The 18713-nt window shown below is 41.9% G+C and overlaps 1 protein-coding gene across 1 annotated transcript; it reads right to left on the bottom strand.

The window, feature by feature from the left end:
* Positions 1-7153: 7153 nt before the first annotated feature.
* kcna1a (potassium voltage-gated channel, shaker-related subfamily, member 1a) lies at positions 7154-15061 on the bottom strand. The gene is made up of 2 exons (XM_023791532.2): positions 14434-15061; positions 7154-14086 (listed from the first exon to the last, which is right to left on the bottom strand). The coding sequence occupies exon 2, from the start codon at positions 13724-13726 to the stop codon at positions 12257-12259; it is 1470 nt and encodes a 489-aa protein (XP_023647300.1). The 5' UTR covers positions 13727-14086; positions 14434-15061; the 3' UTR covers positions 7154-12256.
* Between the last annotated feature and the right edge of the window lie 3652 nt (positions 15062-18713).

The following is an 18713-nucleotide window of genomic DNA, read 5'->3' as shown; positions in this document are numbered from 1 at the left end:
TGCTAAAAAAATACAGGGTTTAATATAGTGACTTTGCTCTATGCTAGCTCCGCTAAAGATACACAGGTTTTAATATAGCGACTCTACTCTATGTTAACCATGCTAAAAATATAAAGACTTTAACAGTGACCCAACTCTATGCAATATCTGCTATGAACATTTTGACTTTGACATATTGACCCTACTCTCCACTAACCCTGCTAAAAACATATAGACTATAAAACGATGATCCTACTCTATGTTAATCCTATGAAATACATTTATGCTGCGACACAGCTAACCTACTATATGCTAACCCTGCTAAAAACTGGGGGGGGGTACCAGTCCTGTAAGCATAGGCTCTGCTTTCAAGTATGACCGGGTTTGCTTATTGTGCTCTTGCAACTGAATATCACTCCGGAACAAATGACGACGGCTGGTTCAAGTCACCATTTATTTGCAAGTTAATTATTTATTACTGAGCAGTTGTATTTCTATTACAATTTAAGCACACATGGCTGGAAAACGGTAGAGTGCAGATATACTTTGGCCTATTATGCTAGCAAAGGGCCATCTCAGTGAGATGTAGCCCTTCATTTCCATAGTGCTGATCACACTTGCTGTTTCAAATAACTGGCACCGCGTTGCCCGAGGGGACAGCTTGGGTTACGCGCCCATCGATCGGCGCTGACTGATGATGTTCGATTATGCGGCCCAGTTTGGGTATGCTCAGGGCTTCAAAGGTGGTGACGGTTTCCCTGGGGGGGTCACCGTTCCAATGAGAGAGAGAGGAATAAGGCTTAATGGACCAGACAGGTTGACGTTCTAGGTGACTGGCGAAGCTTCTCTCTGCATCCGGACAGTCGACCGATTCTTGTACAGTTAAATAGCCAGGCTATTAGTAGTGTAATACTGTAAACATGCAAGCAGCAAATAACATTTAAATTTATATTAAGACACACATTTTTTAATACGGACAGAAAACCTTAGATATTTTTTTTATCGTATAATTTTAGTTGTTCCACCCATCTTCCATAATCGCTTATCCGGTGCAGGTTCACAGTGAGTCTGGAGTGTATCGCAGGATCCACAAGGCACAAGACAGGGAACATCCTGGATAGGACGCAAATCCATTGTAGGGCAAAAACTCACACACACAGTCACGCACTGTAGGCAATCTGGAGTTGCCAGTTCTGACACCTTAACTAAGTATACTTTATTCGGTAATGCTTTACCTTAACTGCGTATTGATAATGCATTCTTTCTGCATACATAGAAAGTTGATAAGCAGCATGTAAATATACCTTAAATCTTAAGGCATTGCATTCATAATACATTTAATGAACAGAAATGATAGCTGTAATATATAATAATAACATTATAATCATATAATGTTTGTTAATAATGTATATTAAAGCTGTTAAGTTTATTAAGATATTAAGCTATACTTTCATGCTGCTTATGAATGTTCTATGATTGCATTATGAAGGCGTTATGAAGGTGCAGTTAATCTGAAGACTTACCCCTTTTTCATACTCCAGTGTTTACAAAAGGACTTGGTTTATACTAAATTAGATGGAAAATTAGTGTATCAGATATAAATAAATGTGATTTCTAAATTCCTTTTTAGAAGTAGACATCAGTAGACCTTTTTGGATGATAAGAGAAACTGCAGAAATTCCTGCATCTGAGCCGAAGCTGGTGAATTATTTCAGAATATTATATGCGTCTAAAATTGTGACATGGAGATCTGAAGCTTGTTCCTTCATGTTACTCCAGTGAATGTATCTGTATGTATCTGTCCGCATTGCAATGCGTGCACAGATATGCATCTGTCCTCGTGCCTGTTTTTGTTTGTTTCTGTGACATGTTTCTGCGCGTGGTTGTGGGGGTGTCGCTTTTGGCAGCAGGCTGGCTTGAATGAGGGGGTGGTGGCATCAACACTTTTATATCTGATACTTTCTCATTCTTAAGAAGAGCGTTGTTACAGTTTTATATATTTTGGAACTTTCCATAGTATAGAGTATACAACCAAATCGACCAATCAGAACAGAAGTAAAAGATGGGGAAAGGGTTTTGTGATTGGCTGAACATTTCTAATAAGGGGGGGCACAAAGAAAATTTTTGGGCAATACCACCCCACGCCGGCACTCCTTAGTCACAGTGGCAGTCCACATGCACACTGGTAGTCAGAGGTGTCATAGAGGAAAACCAGTGACTTTAGATTCGCTGCTAATGAATCCAAACAGGAGCTGGACATAGGTTCAGTGAAGACTGCAAGGTCTGTAAGAGGATGGTGCTTCTCAGGCATCACTCACCAGTGTCTCTGGGTCCTCATCCTGAAAGCCGATACCTTCCGTCACCTCCATCTAAGCCGTTTGGAGTGGGTGGGGCTTGGGGCTCTTTGGCATGTGTGCTTGTTCTCTCCCGGTGTCACACTCCCCAGTTTTTGTTCCATGAATTTTGTTTCTTCTCCACCCACGGTGACTTTAAAGGGCGCGTGTGCAGCTAGCACATGCACACACTCGCACTGTCACCCTTGAAAGTGCACACCGCTGAACGACCTAATCCCATGTGTCCACTGTGCAAAACCATTCTCCATAGAGTCATTTTGTTTCCTGTTGACTGTATCCATTATTTTTAACTCTCCTTCTCCAGGGATGGAGCACGGTTGAACATCACTGCTGTACAGCGACTCTATCAACTTCCAATCTTTTGCCTTTTTTTCCCCACTACAGACTCTTAATATTTGCATGGAATCGCAGTCTTCTTACCAGCAGTGTGCGCTCAGTGTGCCGCTAATGTGTGAGACACTTTTAAATTAAAGACATTAATTAGATATCTTGTCATATGTACCGGCCCCTTTAGAATATGGGCCCTGTTACTGAATTTTGGATCCATCCCCCGTCGAGAAAATAGTCCTTTGAGAATGAGACGACCCAAAAAGGCTATTGCACAGAGTTTTATTCATATACAAATGTAAGCCCCAGCATGATGTCATACAATATTTTATCACTACGGACAATTAGGCCAAAACAAGATGTCCTTGCACACAAAACAGCATCATATTTAAAGCTACAAAAGCACAGGGCCGTCGTGATTCGTGTCCCAGCTGTCCTTGGGATAATCTTGGGATAATCCCCTAATGATGGGTGGAATGACCAGTCTGATTCTGCAATGTCCATCATTCATCTTCTATTAAGCATCTCCTGTGTTTGACTGTGGATGTCCAGAGCCAATCCTAAAAGCTATCCCTGCTGAAAAAGAACATAGACCAGTATGATATCCTTGCTGGTCTATGCTTTTTAGTGCTGGTTTGGTGCTGGTGTAGCTGGTGGACCAGGTCTACCTGCACATGAAACTGGTCACCAGCAATATTTCATTAATGATGCTGGCCCAACCAGCACCAAAACACAACATATGCTGGTATAATCAGTATGCATTATGCTAGTCATGCTGGTGACCAGCTATGCTGCTCTGTGCTGTTTTTTTTCCAGCAGGGATGGGCTCAAGGTAGGGAATGACCCAGGATAGGGTGCCAACCAATCAATCAAACCATGATCTGCAGAGGAATGAGGTGACCACTCAACCAATGCACAGCCATACCACCATCTCCAGTGCAAAGTTATGATCATGTCATAGATAAAAGCCTGATTTCATCAGAACCCAGGGAGGAAATGGATCAAGAGATTTATTCCATTGGTGCATAAACAAAAAAAAGAGGCTCAACCATACAAGTCAGTAGGACCCAAACACAGGGCGAATAATTCATAACTGCTGCCCAAAGTGTGGTTTTATAGTATCTAGTTGAAGTCACAAGACATTAGGAGCATCAGGAACTGGACCAACACTCACACGGTGAAGCGTGAGAACATTTAATCAGGGAGGTTCCCAGCAGAGATGCAGGAGTCTCAACGCGTGTTTTGTTCTCCTTGGATAAGCTTGTGTGTGAGCAGCAGCAGATGTTGTGAGATGTTTGGGGTGCACTGGCCATTGAGCGTCGACGAGAAGACCTGGGTGGTAGCAGTGCTGAGGAAGGCAGAAAAAGACCCATCCCTGGTCCAGGACTTCATTTCTACTCCTGTCCAAGCAGCCCAGAAGAGTGATTTTAATGACGAGCAAGACCCTTAATCCCCTGTTACCCCAGGGATCGCATGACCCTGTTGTCTAAAAGATGTGTGTCGCTTTGGATAAAAGCATGTGCTAGATAAATAAAATGTAATGTTAATGTAAATATGTATCTTAGAGACAAATGATAGACCCGGGAACTAAGATCATCTCATTAATGCTGAATTCCACAATCACATCCCTGATGCCACTGAGATGTGACTGGAGAATATTTGGGTCTTAGTGGTTATGCTGAACCACATCACTGAGGATGCCTGTGTTATTACAATAACATCAAGCAACAGAACCTACAGTAAAGTCTTGGACCATCAAAGAAAATGTCTAAAACTCTTTATATGAATATCATTTGTGTATTTTCTCAGAAAAAAATACAATTTAACATGCAAGTGAACAGTCACATAATATAAAGTAACTAGAGCTTCTTCTACAAAAAAATGATATTTTGCTGGATGACTAGAAGAACGCAGCTTCAGTTCCCAAACCTCTTCTCAGGGGCCCCCCAGCCAGTCCATGTATCCAATAAATTTCACTACCAGCTCATTTAATTAATTAACTAAATTTAAATAATTTGATGAGGCATAGACAGTGTGCTATTGGTTGAGTTATGGGCATATTGGATGGTTACTGTCAACACTGGGGAGATTTTTCAATGGCTAAGCTAACTCACATTGACCGGCATTATATCATGGTTTTTCACCGGCATAAAGATCATTTGAACATACCACTCCGTACATTAATGGTGATTATTAACGCGCCCGTGGGTCCGTCGTGGTGCCGCAGCAGCAGTGCAGACGTTACTCTCGCCGATTTCAGAGCTGCCTGCTGGCGATGGAGATTGAGGAAGATAGCCTCATTCTTTCCTTCCGAAACGGTTCATATGCCCCACTTAACACTCACGCACACACTCCTCCCTTCAGGGGGCGTACACCCACACGCCGCTTCACTGGGGTCACTGGCGATGAGTCACCGGCTTTGTGTTGGCGGGGTGGGGTGGGCATCTCCAGTGCCGAGCTGGCTAATCCACGGCCCTGTCATTCCATCCCGGGGCGGTCGGCCTGTCTCCAGCAGACATCTTGTGCTTACGGTCAGAGTCCTGTAAGATCTGTCTGTTTTGGTCATGTGTGGTCGCGGTCAGCCTCCTGACCAAGGGTTAATTTCAGTACACGGATCCTTCGACAATAAAACGTGCAACATGTTATTTTAAGATGCTTAATTTAACAACAGGACTTACCATCAGGGACGATAGCTAATTGACAATTACTTACATGTCCCTGAACGATGTTCTCAGATTTCATTAATGGATTCATTATTTTAACATTAACAATGTTGCTAAAAGGGAAACAAAGCTGCCCAACATGCAGTGTAAAGTTTGAAGACACTGCATTGAAAGCGTAGCCATCTATGCTTTCAACTGCATTCACTTGTCTATTGACAGGAATAGACTAAATAGCAGTGAACCCGAATGTCGATAAACTATTTATTGTTTCAATGTACCATCAAGAACTGTGTTTTCAACCACTACAAGACCAGTATTTGAAAGTATTTCACTTTACAAGTTACATTTTTACAATAACCAATTACTTCTCTGTGTGACGCAGAGTTTGCACGCATCACTGTTTCTGAGGAGAAATCCTTTGCAGTATCTAACACATTTAGGTGTCTGCCAAGCAAATGGTTAATAATAAAATCATGAAGACACTGAGACGTACCAGCTCTGCCTATACTTTTGAATTTTGTGTGAATCTAATGCCTGTTTTTCAGAGTGTGTATCGTTATGCAGTGAGCAGGGGGAAAATATGCTTAGAACCATCACGGAATGGGTCATTTAAGATATTTTTTAATGCTAATTATGAAAAGTAAATTAATTAAAGGTATTGTTTTATATTGATTTATATATGTTTTTGAAACAGCCCAAAGATATCTGAGTAGCACACCCAAGAGTCAGCATGAACAGGACCAAGCAAATATCTCCCATGAATAAACAAACAGCAGCTCTGTATGCATTTAGAGCTAAACAAAGATATTTAAGCCATACACACTGCACATTCACCTCTCTCGTGTGTCTACCCTACTGTTAACAAGCAATCACAGCTATAACACAGAATGATTTTTATGTGGCGGACTTTGGTTTTGCAAACAATATTGGGTAAAATATCACAGTTATAATTTAATGTGTTTCGCATAATTATAGTGAAACCTTTGCGAACTGAAATGGACGGGAAAGTTTTTTAATAGTTATCAAGGCCATGCTGTGCTATTTCATCTGTTATACACACACACACACAGGTTTGTAGTTATATCTTTGTGGGGACTCTCCACTCTTTTCTATGAGGAAAACTTTAATCCCAACACGACGACCTTAATCTGAAAAATGGTCCCCACAAGGTCAAAAGGTTTTTATCACATTGTGGGGTACATTTGGTCCCCACCATGTAATATAAACATAATCCACACACACACACACACACACACACAAACAGACAGACCCATAGACACACAGACCCATACACACACACACACGGACCCATACACACACACACGATTGCCCTTATATATAGCTTGTCCTCCAGCTACTATATACAACAACTCCTAAGACTGAGTGTCCAAAAATAAATGTAAGTTTCTTTATGTGTAACTGTGTTATATACAGATGATGTGTGTTGGTAAATGTATAACCACTGTTCATGCTATTCCCTGCTAAAAAAAATCACAAAAATATAATTCTTACATTTTTACCAAGATAATTGTCTTCCATTCCTAGAAAAGTAAAATACTGTTGAGGGTAAAAAAAAAACAACAACATGGTACAACATGGTTAAAAATGTAAATGCTGACATTTCAAATTTCTGCGTATACAATACAGACAAGCATATATAAGCATACCATTCAAATAAGAGTCTAATTAAAATTAAAACCTCAGGTAAACTGCTATTTTTGATGTGTTTTTACTCCACCTCTAGCATACATTTTAAGTGTATGCTGTAACGCATCCATCCAGGCATGTGTGTGAACATCTCATCATCAAGTGGACCACAGACACAGACCAGAGCCTTAAAAATGTCTTTAATCGAATGATACATGGCAGAATCGTGACAAAAAATAAAATGGACACCTTTGCATAGATCACAGACTATGCCTTCAGCAACATAACAAACATTACAGACTGTCACAGAAGAGAGAAATGGCAATATCAACAACTTTATGGTACATGAATTGAAAAATAACCCTAACCTCCAAAAGAAATCCTTCCAGAAGAAAAAAACTGAAACAATCCAGGCTCCTTCACAATGCACTTGGTCTAGTTGCCTGGGACAACTTTGTTGGGGGCAAAAAAACATATATACACTAATATATATTTCATATATATCATATACATTGTTTTGATACCAACAGCCTAGTAGTTGGTGTAAGAGAAAGCAATAAACTTCAATGAGACTGTAAAAAATCCACTGGGATAATGTGATAATGGCAGTAATAATAATAATAATAATAATAATAATAATAATAATAATAATAATAGGTCAATGGATGGAAACAACTGTACACTGACATAAAAGCAGGCATTTGAAAGTGAAATTGTTGCCACAGTACGTTCCATCTTCATATGGCTGCGATCATGTGATTGGCTTCTGGCCCTACAGCCCGATGATGAGCAGGACGCCACTGGGGGCAAGAGACGAAAGCAACGGCAACAATGTGATCCAAATATCCTTTGTGGTGAGTCACAAACTCAGCCCACTCCCTTTGATCCAAACACAAGTGTCTCTTGTATCAGTACAACACAGGTAACACTGAGGATCGATTGAGTGGCGATTTTTAAGTCAATAAATTCATGGGAAATCATTTAATGTTTTGACCAATTGGTTTTCTGTGCAGCGGTTATGTTTACATTAGTACCGTTCAAATCAAAGTACATTTCCCATCTCGACAACCTCCTTATGAAAAATTGAAATGTAAAACATTCTAGGCTTATCAATATTTTAATCAATTTTTCTAGCACTGGAATGAATAATGTTTTAATTCCTCTTATAAATTTGCCAACCAGTTATACCACAGTACTCAGGTAAATTAAAGTAGAAAACAGTGATTGTGTTATTTTAAACATTTTCTTTCATTCAGCTCAAGATTACTGAATTCCATCATTTAAATGCTTTTCAGGGTGAACATTATCCATCGAATGCAATCTCCTCTTTCATTTAAGCCTCTATCTTGACATATTCAACATACTCCATTGTTGTCCTCATGTAGAACAACCCACACTTTGCACTTCAAGTAAGAGAGGACAGGAAATAAATACATATTTCCCCAAATATTTACATTGGAGTTTTCTCTAAATCTGTGCTTGTCCTACTGATCACTACCTGTTCAAAATGCCAGGTATGATTTACTTGCAGAAAAACTCTCCAATGTCTTCAAATACCATGGTTGGTCCCTTCAAAAGTGATTTCAGCCAATTAAAAGGACATTTATGTCTTTTTGTAATTACTATTGGCTTGTACTCAGTACAAGATCAAGAGCCATTGCACTCCCACTATCCTGTCATCTCTGTTTGTACCACAAGATACACTTTACCACATTGCCGGGTTGAAAAATAGGATTATGTTTTTCATACAAAAACGACGCAGTGGTTAATCTCTACCTCTGCCAAACTTCAATACTGAATTAAATGTTTTAAATGCATAGCACCATATTAACATGCTGTGTTACTGGGGAAGAGCAACAATTAGACAGTTAAACGTCCTGACGCTGTCAAAGATGACTTTGTACGCTCTACCACCTGCTGTATAGACGTTGGGGGGTTGGAGTGGGGGGGGGGGGGGGTCTCCCAATTTCCTTTTCTACATTTAGCAGATGCTATTGTCCAAAGTGATGCTCAACTGAGGAAAGCATAGAGTCAGAGAGAAAGCCAGCCATCCAGCCAGCATCCAACATTCCTGAAGCAGGTGGGGTTGAGAGCCCAACAGTGATGTAACTCTGTTGGCTACAGGATTCAAATCCACAACCTTCTGGACACCGGTACAGATTCATAACCTACTGGAGCACACATTGCCTCTTCCAATGAGACCTTATGACTGGTTAATACCCCTTTAGCCGGCATGATATGTATGTTTGCTATGAGAAATAAGGACATAGCTAGATATCTTAGCTAACATTCAACTTTATATTAGCGCTATAAAATGTGTTCCATTCGCCAAAAAATAATCACTGGAGATTCTGTCATGCTTGCATAGGCTGTTTAACCTTTTTAGGCTAAGAAACGCTATTGAAAACAATGCACAACTGCAGTGAAACAATTCACAGAAATGACAATTTTAGAAATTTTGAGAGAAATCTAGTCACTGTGATAAAATAAATATATATATTTATTATGTATTTTTTGCTCAATGTTCCATCGGTCCCCATTCATTTACTCATTATGAAAATAAATTTAATGAACGGACTGGGTGGCGTTTACCGATTCAGAAAGTGTCCATATTTAAAGGGAACTCTCTCAGATGCATTCCTAAACATCCTTCTGAAAGGTTGCATCGTAATTACTGATACAGTTGCCCTATCGCATCAACATAGATGGCAGCTTTACATAAGTGCAGCTCACAAACAACTGACATGCGTACAACATCCAATCCCAGATGCCGCAACCACTGACTCGCTAAGAAAACATACATACTGTACACTGTATTACCAGCGACCTTCAGGGTACCACCTCATTCCACAGCCCAATCCTGAGCAGTACTGAGTACTGACTCATCACCTCAAAATTGTCCTTTGACCCCTATGATTGGTCAACAGAACACCAGTATGCCAGCTGGGTAAAAATGGAAATAATCTGTTTGATGTCATCACAGATTCTCAGTCTGCTGAGAGAGTACTACTCTTACACAAGTGCTTTTGTTTATTTTGGAACATAATTAAAAAGGAATGCAGTTTCTGATATTGATTGATATATAAAACACGACAGGTGCACATTTTTCAAATTTAATTCATGTATTTGTTCTATGCTATTGCCTATAATGGTCTTAAACATTTCCCCAAATGTACAAGGACTCCAGTGATTAAAATCAGCAAATCTCACTCGAAGGCAGGTGGTTTCGAGCCAAAGCGCCATTGGTCGTGATTGTGCGTACCTCGGGGATTGCGGTTAATACGTGTTATAAGTGCTTTTCTGTAAGGGTAACCTGCCTGGGAAATTGAGACGTTTAATGCAGTTAACTAATATGGATTCATTAACGAGTATGACCAACGATGGCAGGTGTCTGAACATTGAATACGCGGAGCCAAAAGCACTGTGCAGAGAGACGTAACTACTGAGGTAGACTACCTATAGGCTTGTTACACGGCCATAAAACCAAAAAAAGGAATACGGGTGTTAGTAACAAAACAAGTACAATTTCTTTACGTCCCCTCCCCAGCTTATCCCCGTCATCCGGATCTCCGATGCCCGTGTACACGGCGGTCAGGAGGTACTTTGGTGGACGATGTTCCGAGGGGCGCGTCCCATGAAATCTGCCGGGATTCAGGTCCGACCGCTCAGTCCCGCTCCGCCGGTGGCCGGGGAGCTGGTTTGTTAATGTACTGTATCTGACAGTTATTTCCATAAAGGATACAGAGATGGATTACAGTGCACTGCAGTAAGGAGGCTCGTTTCAGCTCTGATCTAACTGTGTTACTCAATGGTAAAGGGAGGCACTTTAACAATCCACTGGGTAGGAAGGTTTAAAGGCACTAGCAACTAATTTAAATCGTTTTGCCACGTCAGTTCTCCTGGAAATGTTACTGGAAATCATTTTGAAAAAAATTTGTCTGAAAACCATAAATGCCTAAAAACTCAACGGCAATGTGGATGTAGCAATTATACACTTTTTTCGGTTTTCATGTTCAGAGAGAGTCCATGCACTGCACCAGATAAGCAACACTGACTGTATTAGGTGCAACCTATGCAATTTGATTATTATTATTATTATTTCGTTAGTTGCTTTTTTTTCTTTGCGTTTGCTTTCTCATGAAAAGCTATGTATCCACACGTTAAACTTGGATATGATCTTTCGTAGTTCAGGCAAAAACCAGCTTGTCGTTTCCCTGCTAATGAGCAGTGAATCGCTCTGCCCGACTAACATCCCTGTTACCGCAAGCTGTTTAATACTGACTTTCATGCATTAAATATACTAGGATACATAGTACCTTAGTTCAATAGGCCATGATGCGGAGTATTTTAACATGCCAAGACCTCCAATTCCTAAAGATTTAACATTCAGCACTTAAATGCTTTTAAAGTATTAACAAATGATAAATAACTAGTGCACTTCTGGTGAAACCAAATTATTAGAAAAATCGAAAACAAAGAAATCAATTTGACTCAAACAGAAATAAAGTTTTCCGTTACATGAGGAAATGACTCACGCATGCCGATATTAAAACGAAGAGTATCTGAACATGCTAGTATTTAACTTTTTTTAGTATTTAACTGTCGTTGTGCTGTCTTACATCTAGAGGGCCTGGCGTCGGACGCGCTCGGTAAGATCGGGATTACAGCATCACCGAAAAATAGCAGCATTGCAGATGTCCTCGGGACTATTACTTGGACCGCCTTAAATTGGCAGCAAGGGGTCGGTCCCTTCCTTTACGATAAGGTGCTGTGCTGGGCAGTAAGTCTCAGGTAATGGCATCGGCTGTCGCACGGGAATCCGCTGATCGATAACTGCGAATGCTTGCTACTAGGCTGGACGAGAGACTTTGATGCACTTCCTGGATGCGCTGTGTGTTTCGCTGTAATCCATGCATAACTTTTTTTTGCCAATAATCTAGTAATTGTCTGTTTGGGCAAGCAGTGAAGTCCCGGGTCGGGACGGCGAGGGGAATCGCACAATGTCTCATTTTAATAAAAACGAGTCAAAGTATGTTTCATTTCTGTTTGTTCCTTTTCTCAGACAAACTCGATGGCCCATTTGAAAATAAATGAAAATATCGATCTTTCACTTATTCTGAAAGCATCTTTTACCTTCGATTTGTGTTTTCGTTTAACATCGCTGAGCATAATCGAAATGCAAGAACGCATTAACGAGGTAAATAAAGCATTCAGTTATGATTACAGTATATACATTAGTGGACGGCTTCACGTAAGTTCGTGTAGTTGCTGCTGGGATTTTCGGTTTTACACATCTGTCAGCAGCTTGCTTTTATTAACACAGTTTTGGTTGCTAACGAGGCAATTGCCAGTTCTGAGATTTGCCTCCCTAAAATTGTCGATACTATTATTTATATCCTCATCAATCTCCATATATTCTGACTTACTAACGGGGGTCGAACTACGACGACTAGAACTGGTGTCAGACGCGATGTTTGGGTTGCTGACATGAAGCAGCTGCGCTTGCTCCTCTCCTTCGGTTTCTCTGTGGTAAAAGTAATTAAAGTTGGACACGATCACGGGAACCGGCAGCGCTATCGTCAATACTCCAGCGATGGCACAAAGGGAACCCACGATCTTGCCCCCTATCGTCACGGGATACATGTCTCCGTAGCCCACAGTCGTCATCGATACCACTGCCCACCAAAACGCGTCCGGGATGCTGGTGAAGTATGATTCCTTCTCCTCCGCTTCAGCAAAGTACACGGCGCTGGAGAATAGGATAACGCCGATGAAGAGGAAGAATATCAGCAAGCCCAGTTCACGCATACTGGCTTTGAGGGTCTGCCCCAAGATCTGCAGCCCCTTGGAGTGTCTGGAGAGCTTGAAGATCCTGAATACCCTGACCAGGCGAATTACCCTGAGGATAGCTAGAGACGTCGCCTGCTCCCCCTTTGCCTCAGCGCTTTCTTGATCTTCGGCCAGCTCCGTTCCCAGCGTGATGAAATAAGGGATAATGGCCACTACATCAATAGTGTTCATCATGTTCTTAAAGAACGCCGCTTTGCTGGGGCAAGCGAAAAAACGCACGATCAGTTCAAAAGAGAACCAGATGATACACAGGGTCTCCACAACGAAGAAAGGGTCTGAGAAAATGTTCGGTTTGTAAAAGTATGTACTGTTCCCCACAGTTATCATTCGCCCCGTGGTGTCTTCTTTCAATTCAGGTAAAGTCTCCAGACAAAAGATTACGATGGAAATCAGGATGACCATCACTGAAACTATGGCAATCCCCCTTGCCGGACCCGAGCTTTCCGGGTGCTCAAACAGCAGCCAGATTTGGCGTTGAAACTCTTTTTCGGGTAAAGGACGCTCTTCCTCTCTAATGAACCCCTCATCCTCCCGGAACTTCTCCATCGCTTCCACCCCTAACTCGTAGAACTTGATCTCCTCCGAGAACATATCCAGCGGCACATTGACCGGTCTTCTCAGCCTGCCCCCGGACTGGTAGTAATAGAGTATGGCGTCAAAGCTGGGACGGTTTCTGTCAAAGAAATATTCATTTCTCAGCGGATCGAAGTAGCGCATCCTCTTCTTGGGGTTGCCCAAGAGCGTATCCGGGAACTGCGCAAGGGTTTTCAGCTGAGTCTCAAAGCGCAGCCCTGCGATATTGATGACCACCCTCTCGCAGCAATCGTGATCGTCATGGTCTGGGGGGTACGCGTCCTGGGGGTGCCCAGAAGCTTCGTCCATGTTATCTCCGGCCACCACCGTCATTCTGTTGGTCGAGTTTTGCGCGTTGCAGGCGATGCGGGTTTGCGTTCAGCCCGGCTGAACAGGCATCCAGTTTCCCGTTCAGTTTTCTTCAGGTGGCCCTGTACATGTATTGCAGAATGATGGATCGCTTTTCCTCAATGCCGTTTCTGTACGTTTCGCGCTGACTCGACCATTGCTTCTCTACGCGGCTCTTCTTACTGCTGCTTCTATCACCCAGTCAAACAGGGGAAAGAAATGGATCGAAAGGCGAAGCTCTTTGCCAGCTCAGCAATTTCAACTCCCCGTTTTTTTTACGATGTAGACATGTGGGTGGTCAGAGCGCCAACTGTGCAGTTGCTCGTTGCGAGGAATGCGAAAATGCTAGAAAATAAATTATTTTAAATGTTAGTAACGCAACAGTGTCCCGTCGACAACCGACAAAGTTTCTATTTTATTTTATTTATTTAATTTTACCCCTTAGTCAAACGGCACGGTTCATACAGCCTAACTTTCGGCTCACTCTATTTTAAATAAAATACCTTCGTAAGTCACCAATTATCTCAAGAGATCAATTCCTTCACAAATAGGCCTATATTAACAGATAAAATGTAATATTTTGCATAGCAACAAAATAGCATTCTTGGTAACAGCAGCAATAATAATAATAATAACCGTCATAATAGCTTTTTCACGCTGTCATAAGATGCATTGCTTTCTGCATTGCTTACCTCTGGATGGTATGAAGAGAAACTGTATAGGAATGCGAACAGTCCGTATGCACCGTAAGGCAGAGCGACAACTTTGCACTCGCAGCTTTGTTTTAATATGGCTATCACTTTACAGCGCGCAAGATATGAGGCTTCCTGAAATATTAATCGGCTACACCATTTTAATAAGCAATCCCGGCGTATTTCTGACTTTGGCGTCTAAGGCTGACCGAAGCATCTTCGTCTTGCAGTGACTGAAATCTTGGACTTCGGAGTCTCTTAATAGGCTGTATAAAAGCATGCTGCTGGACAGGTCGAAATGAAAGCGGGCTGAGTTACAGGCATATGAACGCATGCATGACATCCAGAAAGTCTGCTGACTCTAGCGGGATAAACTATGTGGTAGGAGAAAGCATGGTGGTGCGGATGGGAGTGCCGAGTGCATCAAGGGGTAATAAGCGAACTGGCCGTTTCTTGCCGTTGCCGCATCAGCAAACGTTGGACATCTTTTCTTTTTTGGTGAAATCCGGACGCGGACATCCCTGCGCATACCTGTGCTGCCTCAAAGCACTGCGTGAAATGAAAGAAAGGACGCAGAGAAAATCAGAAAATATTGTTATACACGGTGGTGGTTTGCCGGATTTTATATATACAGAGGGAGAGCGAGAGAAAGGGAGAGAGAGAGAGGGAGAGAGAGGAGGGAGCATTCGACGCAATGCAGACAGGCTGTGCTTTCTACACCATGAAAACCGTGCAGGCCAGCGCTGCTGTTAATACTACTGTATATTTCTCTTATGGTTCCATGTTGTCCCTCTGAATTAAATTAGGCCTACATTAATAAAATGACAGTGAAAGATTAGTAGTTTCAAAGGGAATCGGGAGGAATTGATTCATATTTCCATCCATATAGGTCAATTTTTCATAACTGCTCAGCCATCTAAAATCTCAGCCTTTAATATTCATTCGGTTTTGGGTTTCTGCCGAAAAGAATGTTTAAAAACAAACCTGTCGGCTCTGGCAGTTGCTGGCAGTGTTGTGTTTAGCTATGTTAACCGTTCCAGCTGGGCGCTAATTACCACTGACCACGTCACACAGTGCAGTTTATTAAACGGTTAATACTGTGCATGCAAACGGCTTGTCAGTTTCTCCTTTGTGTATTTTTATCTTCTTTGGTTTTGGTTTTCATCCTCCATTCTTGTCGCTTTGAAACGTGTAGTAATTTGTCTCTTGTTCAATGAGAGAACATTTGACAAAAGGACGAGTTGAGTGCATAGATAGATAGATAGATAGATACTCTAATGAAACGCGGTTGCCTACATTCCCCACTGCATGTGTCTATCCATCTGCGGGCGTGTTTTTAATTATGAAGGTCAAGTGACCCTTCCAAGACATGGAAGAGTCCGTTTTCAGGCTACTGTATGTCCTATTAAAATGTGTTAAAACAATATTATTATTACTAACGTGAATTAAGTGTTATGGCGCAAAAGGTTTTAATAGTGATTTGAAAAGCGAGAATCTGGATGAATTGCTGGATGTTCTAACGACAAATAAATAATTATTCTCCATTTTCGGACGGCAGAAGGTTATTTTGGGGGTGTTAGATACCCCATTTTCAGAACAGAAGCATAAATGAGCTTTGATTAGTTTCTTTCGGCTATTATTTAGAGCAGCACGCGCTCCCATTTACAGTGGATCCCTAAGAGCCTTTGCGCAGGTTTCTCTGATTTTCATTAGGGACGCCTTTCAAGTTTTAAGCGTGATTTAGCGCGGTGTTTGAAACAGTTAACAATCACTTGTCAGTTAATTGTTGAGACGTCCCCTACAAAACAACCAAACCCACCAAAACCTGTTTATGACTGTGCTTGTAAAGACAGCAGGATTTCAGATGTCGAAAAACTGCGGGGGATCAGGACCATGGACAGCACCACCTCGTCAACTTGGGTGCATTTTTAGTGTATTTTCGACAGCATTTTACAGGAAGAAAAAAATTAAGACGGGGGTAAGCTGATTAGACGACCCGCAACAGCTTCACTGTCTATCCATTGCGCCCTGCTGTTCACATCTATCAAACTACATCCCCTTTTTGTCTATTTTTAGATGCTATGCTGTGGTCCTCCCATAGTGTGCTGCCGTAGATTAACATCCCCTGTAACGGTTCCTATTTTGCCGAACAGTTCGGTTAATATCTATATGTTGTGCAAACACGCAAACATTTCATGAAAAAGAAGCCCTGAAATCCCGAAAGTGAGTTGCCCTGTGGTCAGAAACAGGGAGACCGAGTTTGAAGGAGACCAAGCTTTCCATGTTTGAAGGAGACCAAGCTTTCCATGTTTGAAGGAGACCAAGCTTTCCATGTTTGAAGGAGACCAAGCTTTCCATGGTGCAGTGTAACAACTCCATGAAGGTGTTAATTTGACAAAACGGGTACAGTGAACAGCACGTTCATTAGTAGGGTCTTGTAATAGGCAAAAAATGTTCTAGAATTAGTGAAAATTAAAGTTATTAACCACCAGAGCTTTACACCCTATTTGCAGACATGAGCAGAGTCTGTTAGATAATGGAAGTATGAGAGCAGGACTAGTATTGTTGGATACTATAGTCCCTGGTTGAATCCCTGCAGTCATTAAACAGATCGTTTGAGGAAGTCAAGTGAATTGTTCTTCCCATGTGCAGAAAGATCTCTACAGCTTGGATGAGGCCTGGAGAGGGAGTCTTGTCATTTGTCAAACTGGCCTGAGAGTCCCACGGTGGGGGACTCGTTTGACATCATTCCGGTTTCAGTTTGTCGGCTCTGCAGGTTATTTCGGGACACAGTGCAGAGGAAACTCACCCCCTCCCTCCCCCAACCTGTGAGTGTGGCTGCCAGTGCTCACACACCTCTGATTCTGATTCTTATTTTCCCCCGTTTGTCCTCATTTGTTTCACAGCATGAGATATGAAGCGGATTGGAAGGGATGAGAGCTGCAGACATGCACGGCCTGCGCCTTCTGCTTGACGGAGGACTGGGGGGCGCCAGGGACAGCAGGCTGATGGAGGCTTTCAAGACGACTGACATGAAGACAAAATATTACAGACGGAATATCGTCAATTGGAAATATTTTGTGCTCACGCACAAAAAGAAAATGAAACTTTGATTTCTTTAATGAACTCATTTCCATGTGTGTGTTAATTACGATTTAATTCATGAAAAAAGCATGATGACCTAAAGTATTTTTGCTGAAATTGAAATGTATTAAATATGTAGGTAAATGGTTCAAAAGGGTTGGAAATTATTAAAATATAGTTTAATCATTATGCAAACAAATGTTATGAGAATATTTTAATGTATTGTTAATACTGGTCTTGTGGATAATGCACCTAAAAATGCTGGTTCATACCATTTTCTCTTACCTCTTTCCCCATGTTCCAGTGTCACCAGGTGCCTCTGGGATTCAAACGACTCTCAGGGCTACAGGGTCCCTCCCACTCTTCCAGAACATTCTGAAAATCACCTCATTAAACTGCACTTTACAGCGTCCAAGTTAGCACCTGTATTCTTTAGGAGCCGTAGATATAAGATCCACTGCGCGTTACTGCACATGCAGATACTCCACTTAGCACTGTGTCTGTATGCTTTGTATTAAAAACCCGGGAGATTAGCAGAGGTGCCCGTAAACGTTCTATAGCTGTTTGGAAGTTGCAGCAATGTTGTGAGAACGCAGTGTGCCGTTCCCGCAGGTACCAAGCAGGACCATGTTCACCGAGGGCAGGGGAGATGTTCGGTGCTCTCCACACGCCTCACCATGACAACCGGCGCATTCGAGTACCATGGAGAAAAAAAAAACAACACTGCAGGCCAGCTCACTCTTCTGTCTCCAATCTGAAATCCAGGACAGGAATGATTCTTCAAGCTCTTGTGTGTCATTCACCATAATGGTCAAGGTAAATTCTCCAGTTGACTGTATGCCATGCCTATGACATGCTTATGACATGCCTATGCCATGCCTATGACATGCCTATGTATAGCTCTTGCCCTGATACTACTTACACTGTTACTGGTCATTCCTTGGAAGCTCAGCCTAGCTGCACTTACAGGCTTCTTGACTGCTGTGCCCAGCAATGTACCACCTGCTTCACTTGTAAGTCACTTTGGACAAAAGTGTCTTTCTGAATAAATACATGCAAATGTAGATACTATACTGTATGGAACCAAATTTCACGTAGGGGAGTCTGATACGTATGCCATTTGGATGCTACTGAGTTTTGAATTTTAACAAAAGTTCTTTGTTGGATTACATGGACTGAGGCGCTTGGAGATTCCT

The sequence above is a fragment of the Paramormyrops kingsleyae genome, chromosome 1, assembly GCF_048594095.1.
Source record: "Paramormyrops kingsleyae isolate MSU_618 chromosome 1, PKINGS_0.4, whole genome shotgun sequence".
NCBI classification, from domain to species: domain Eukaryota; kingdom Metazoa; phylum Chordata; class Actinopteri; order Osteoglossiformes; family Mormyridae; genus Paramormyrops; species Paramormyrops kingsleyae.
The sequence above is the reverse complement of the archived record's forward strand: the minus strand, read 5'-3'. Positions and strand labels throughout refer to the sequence as shown.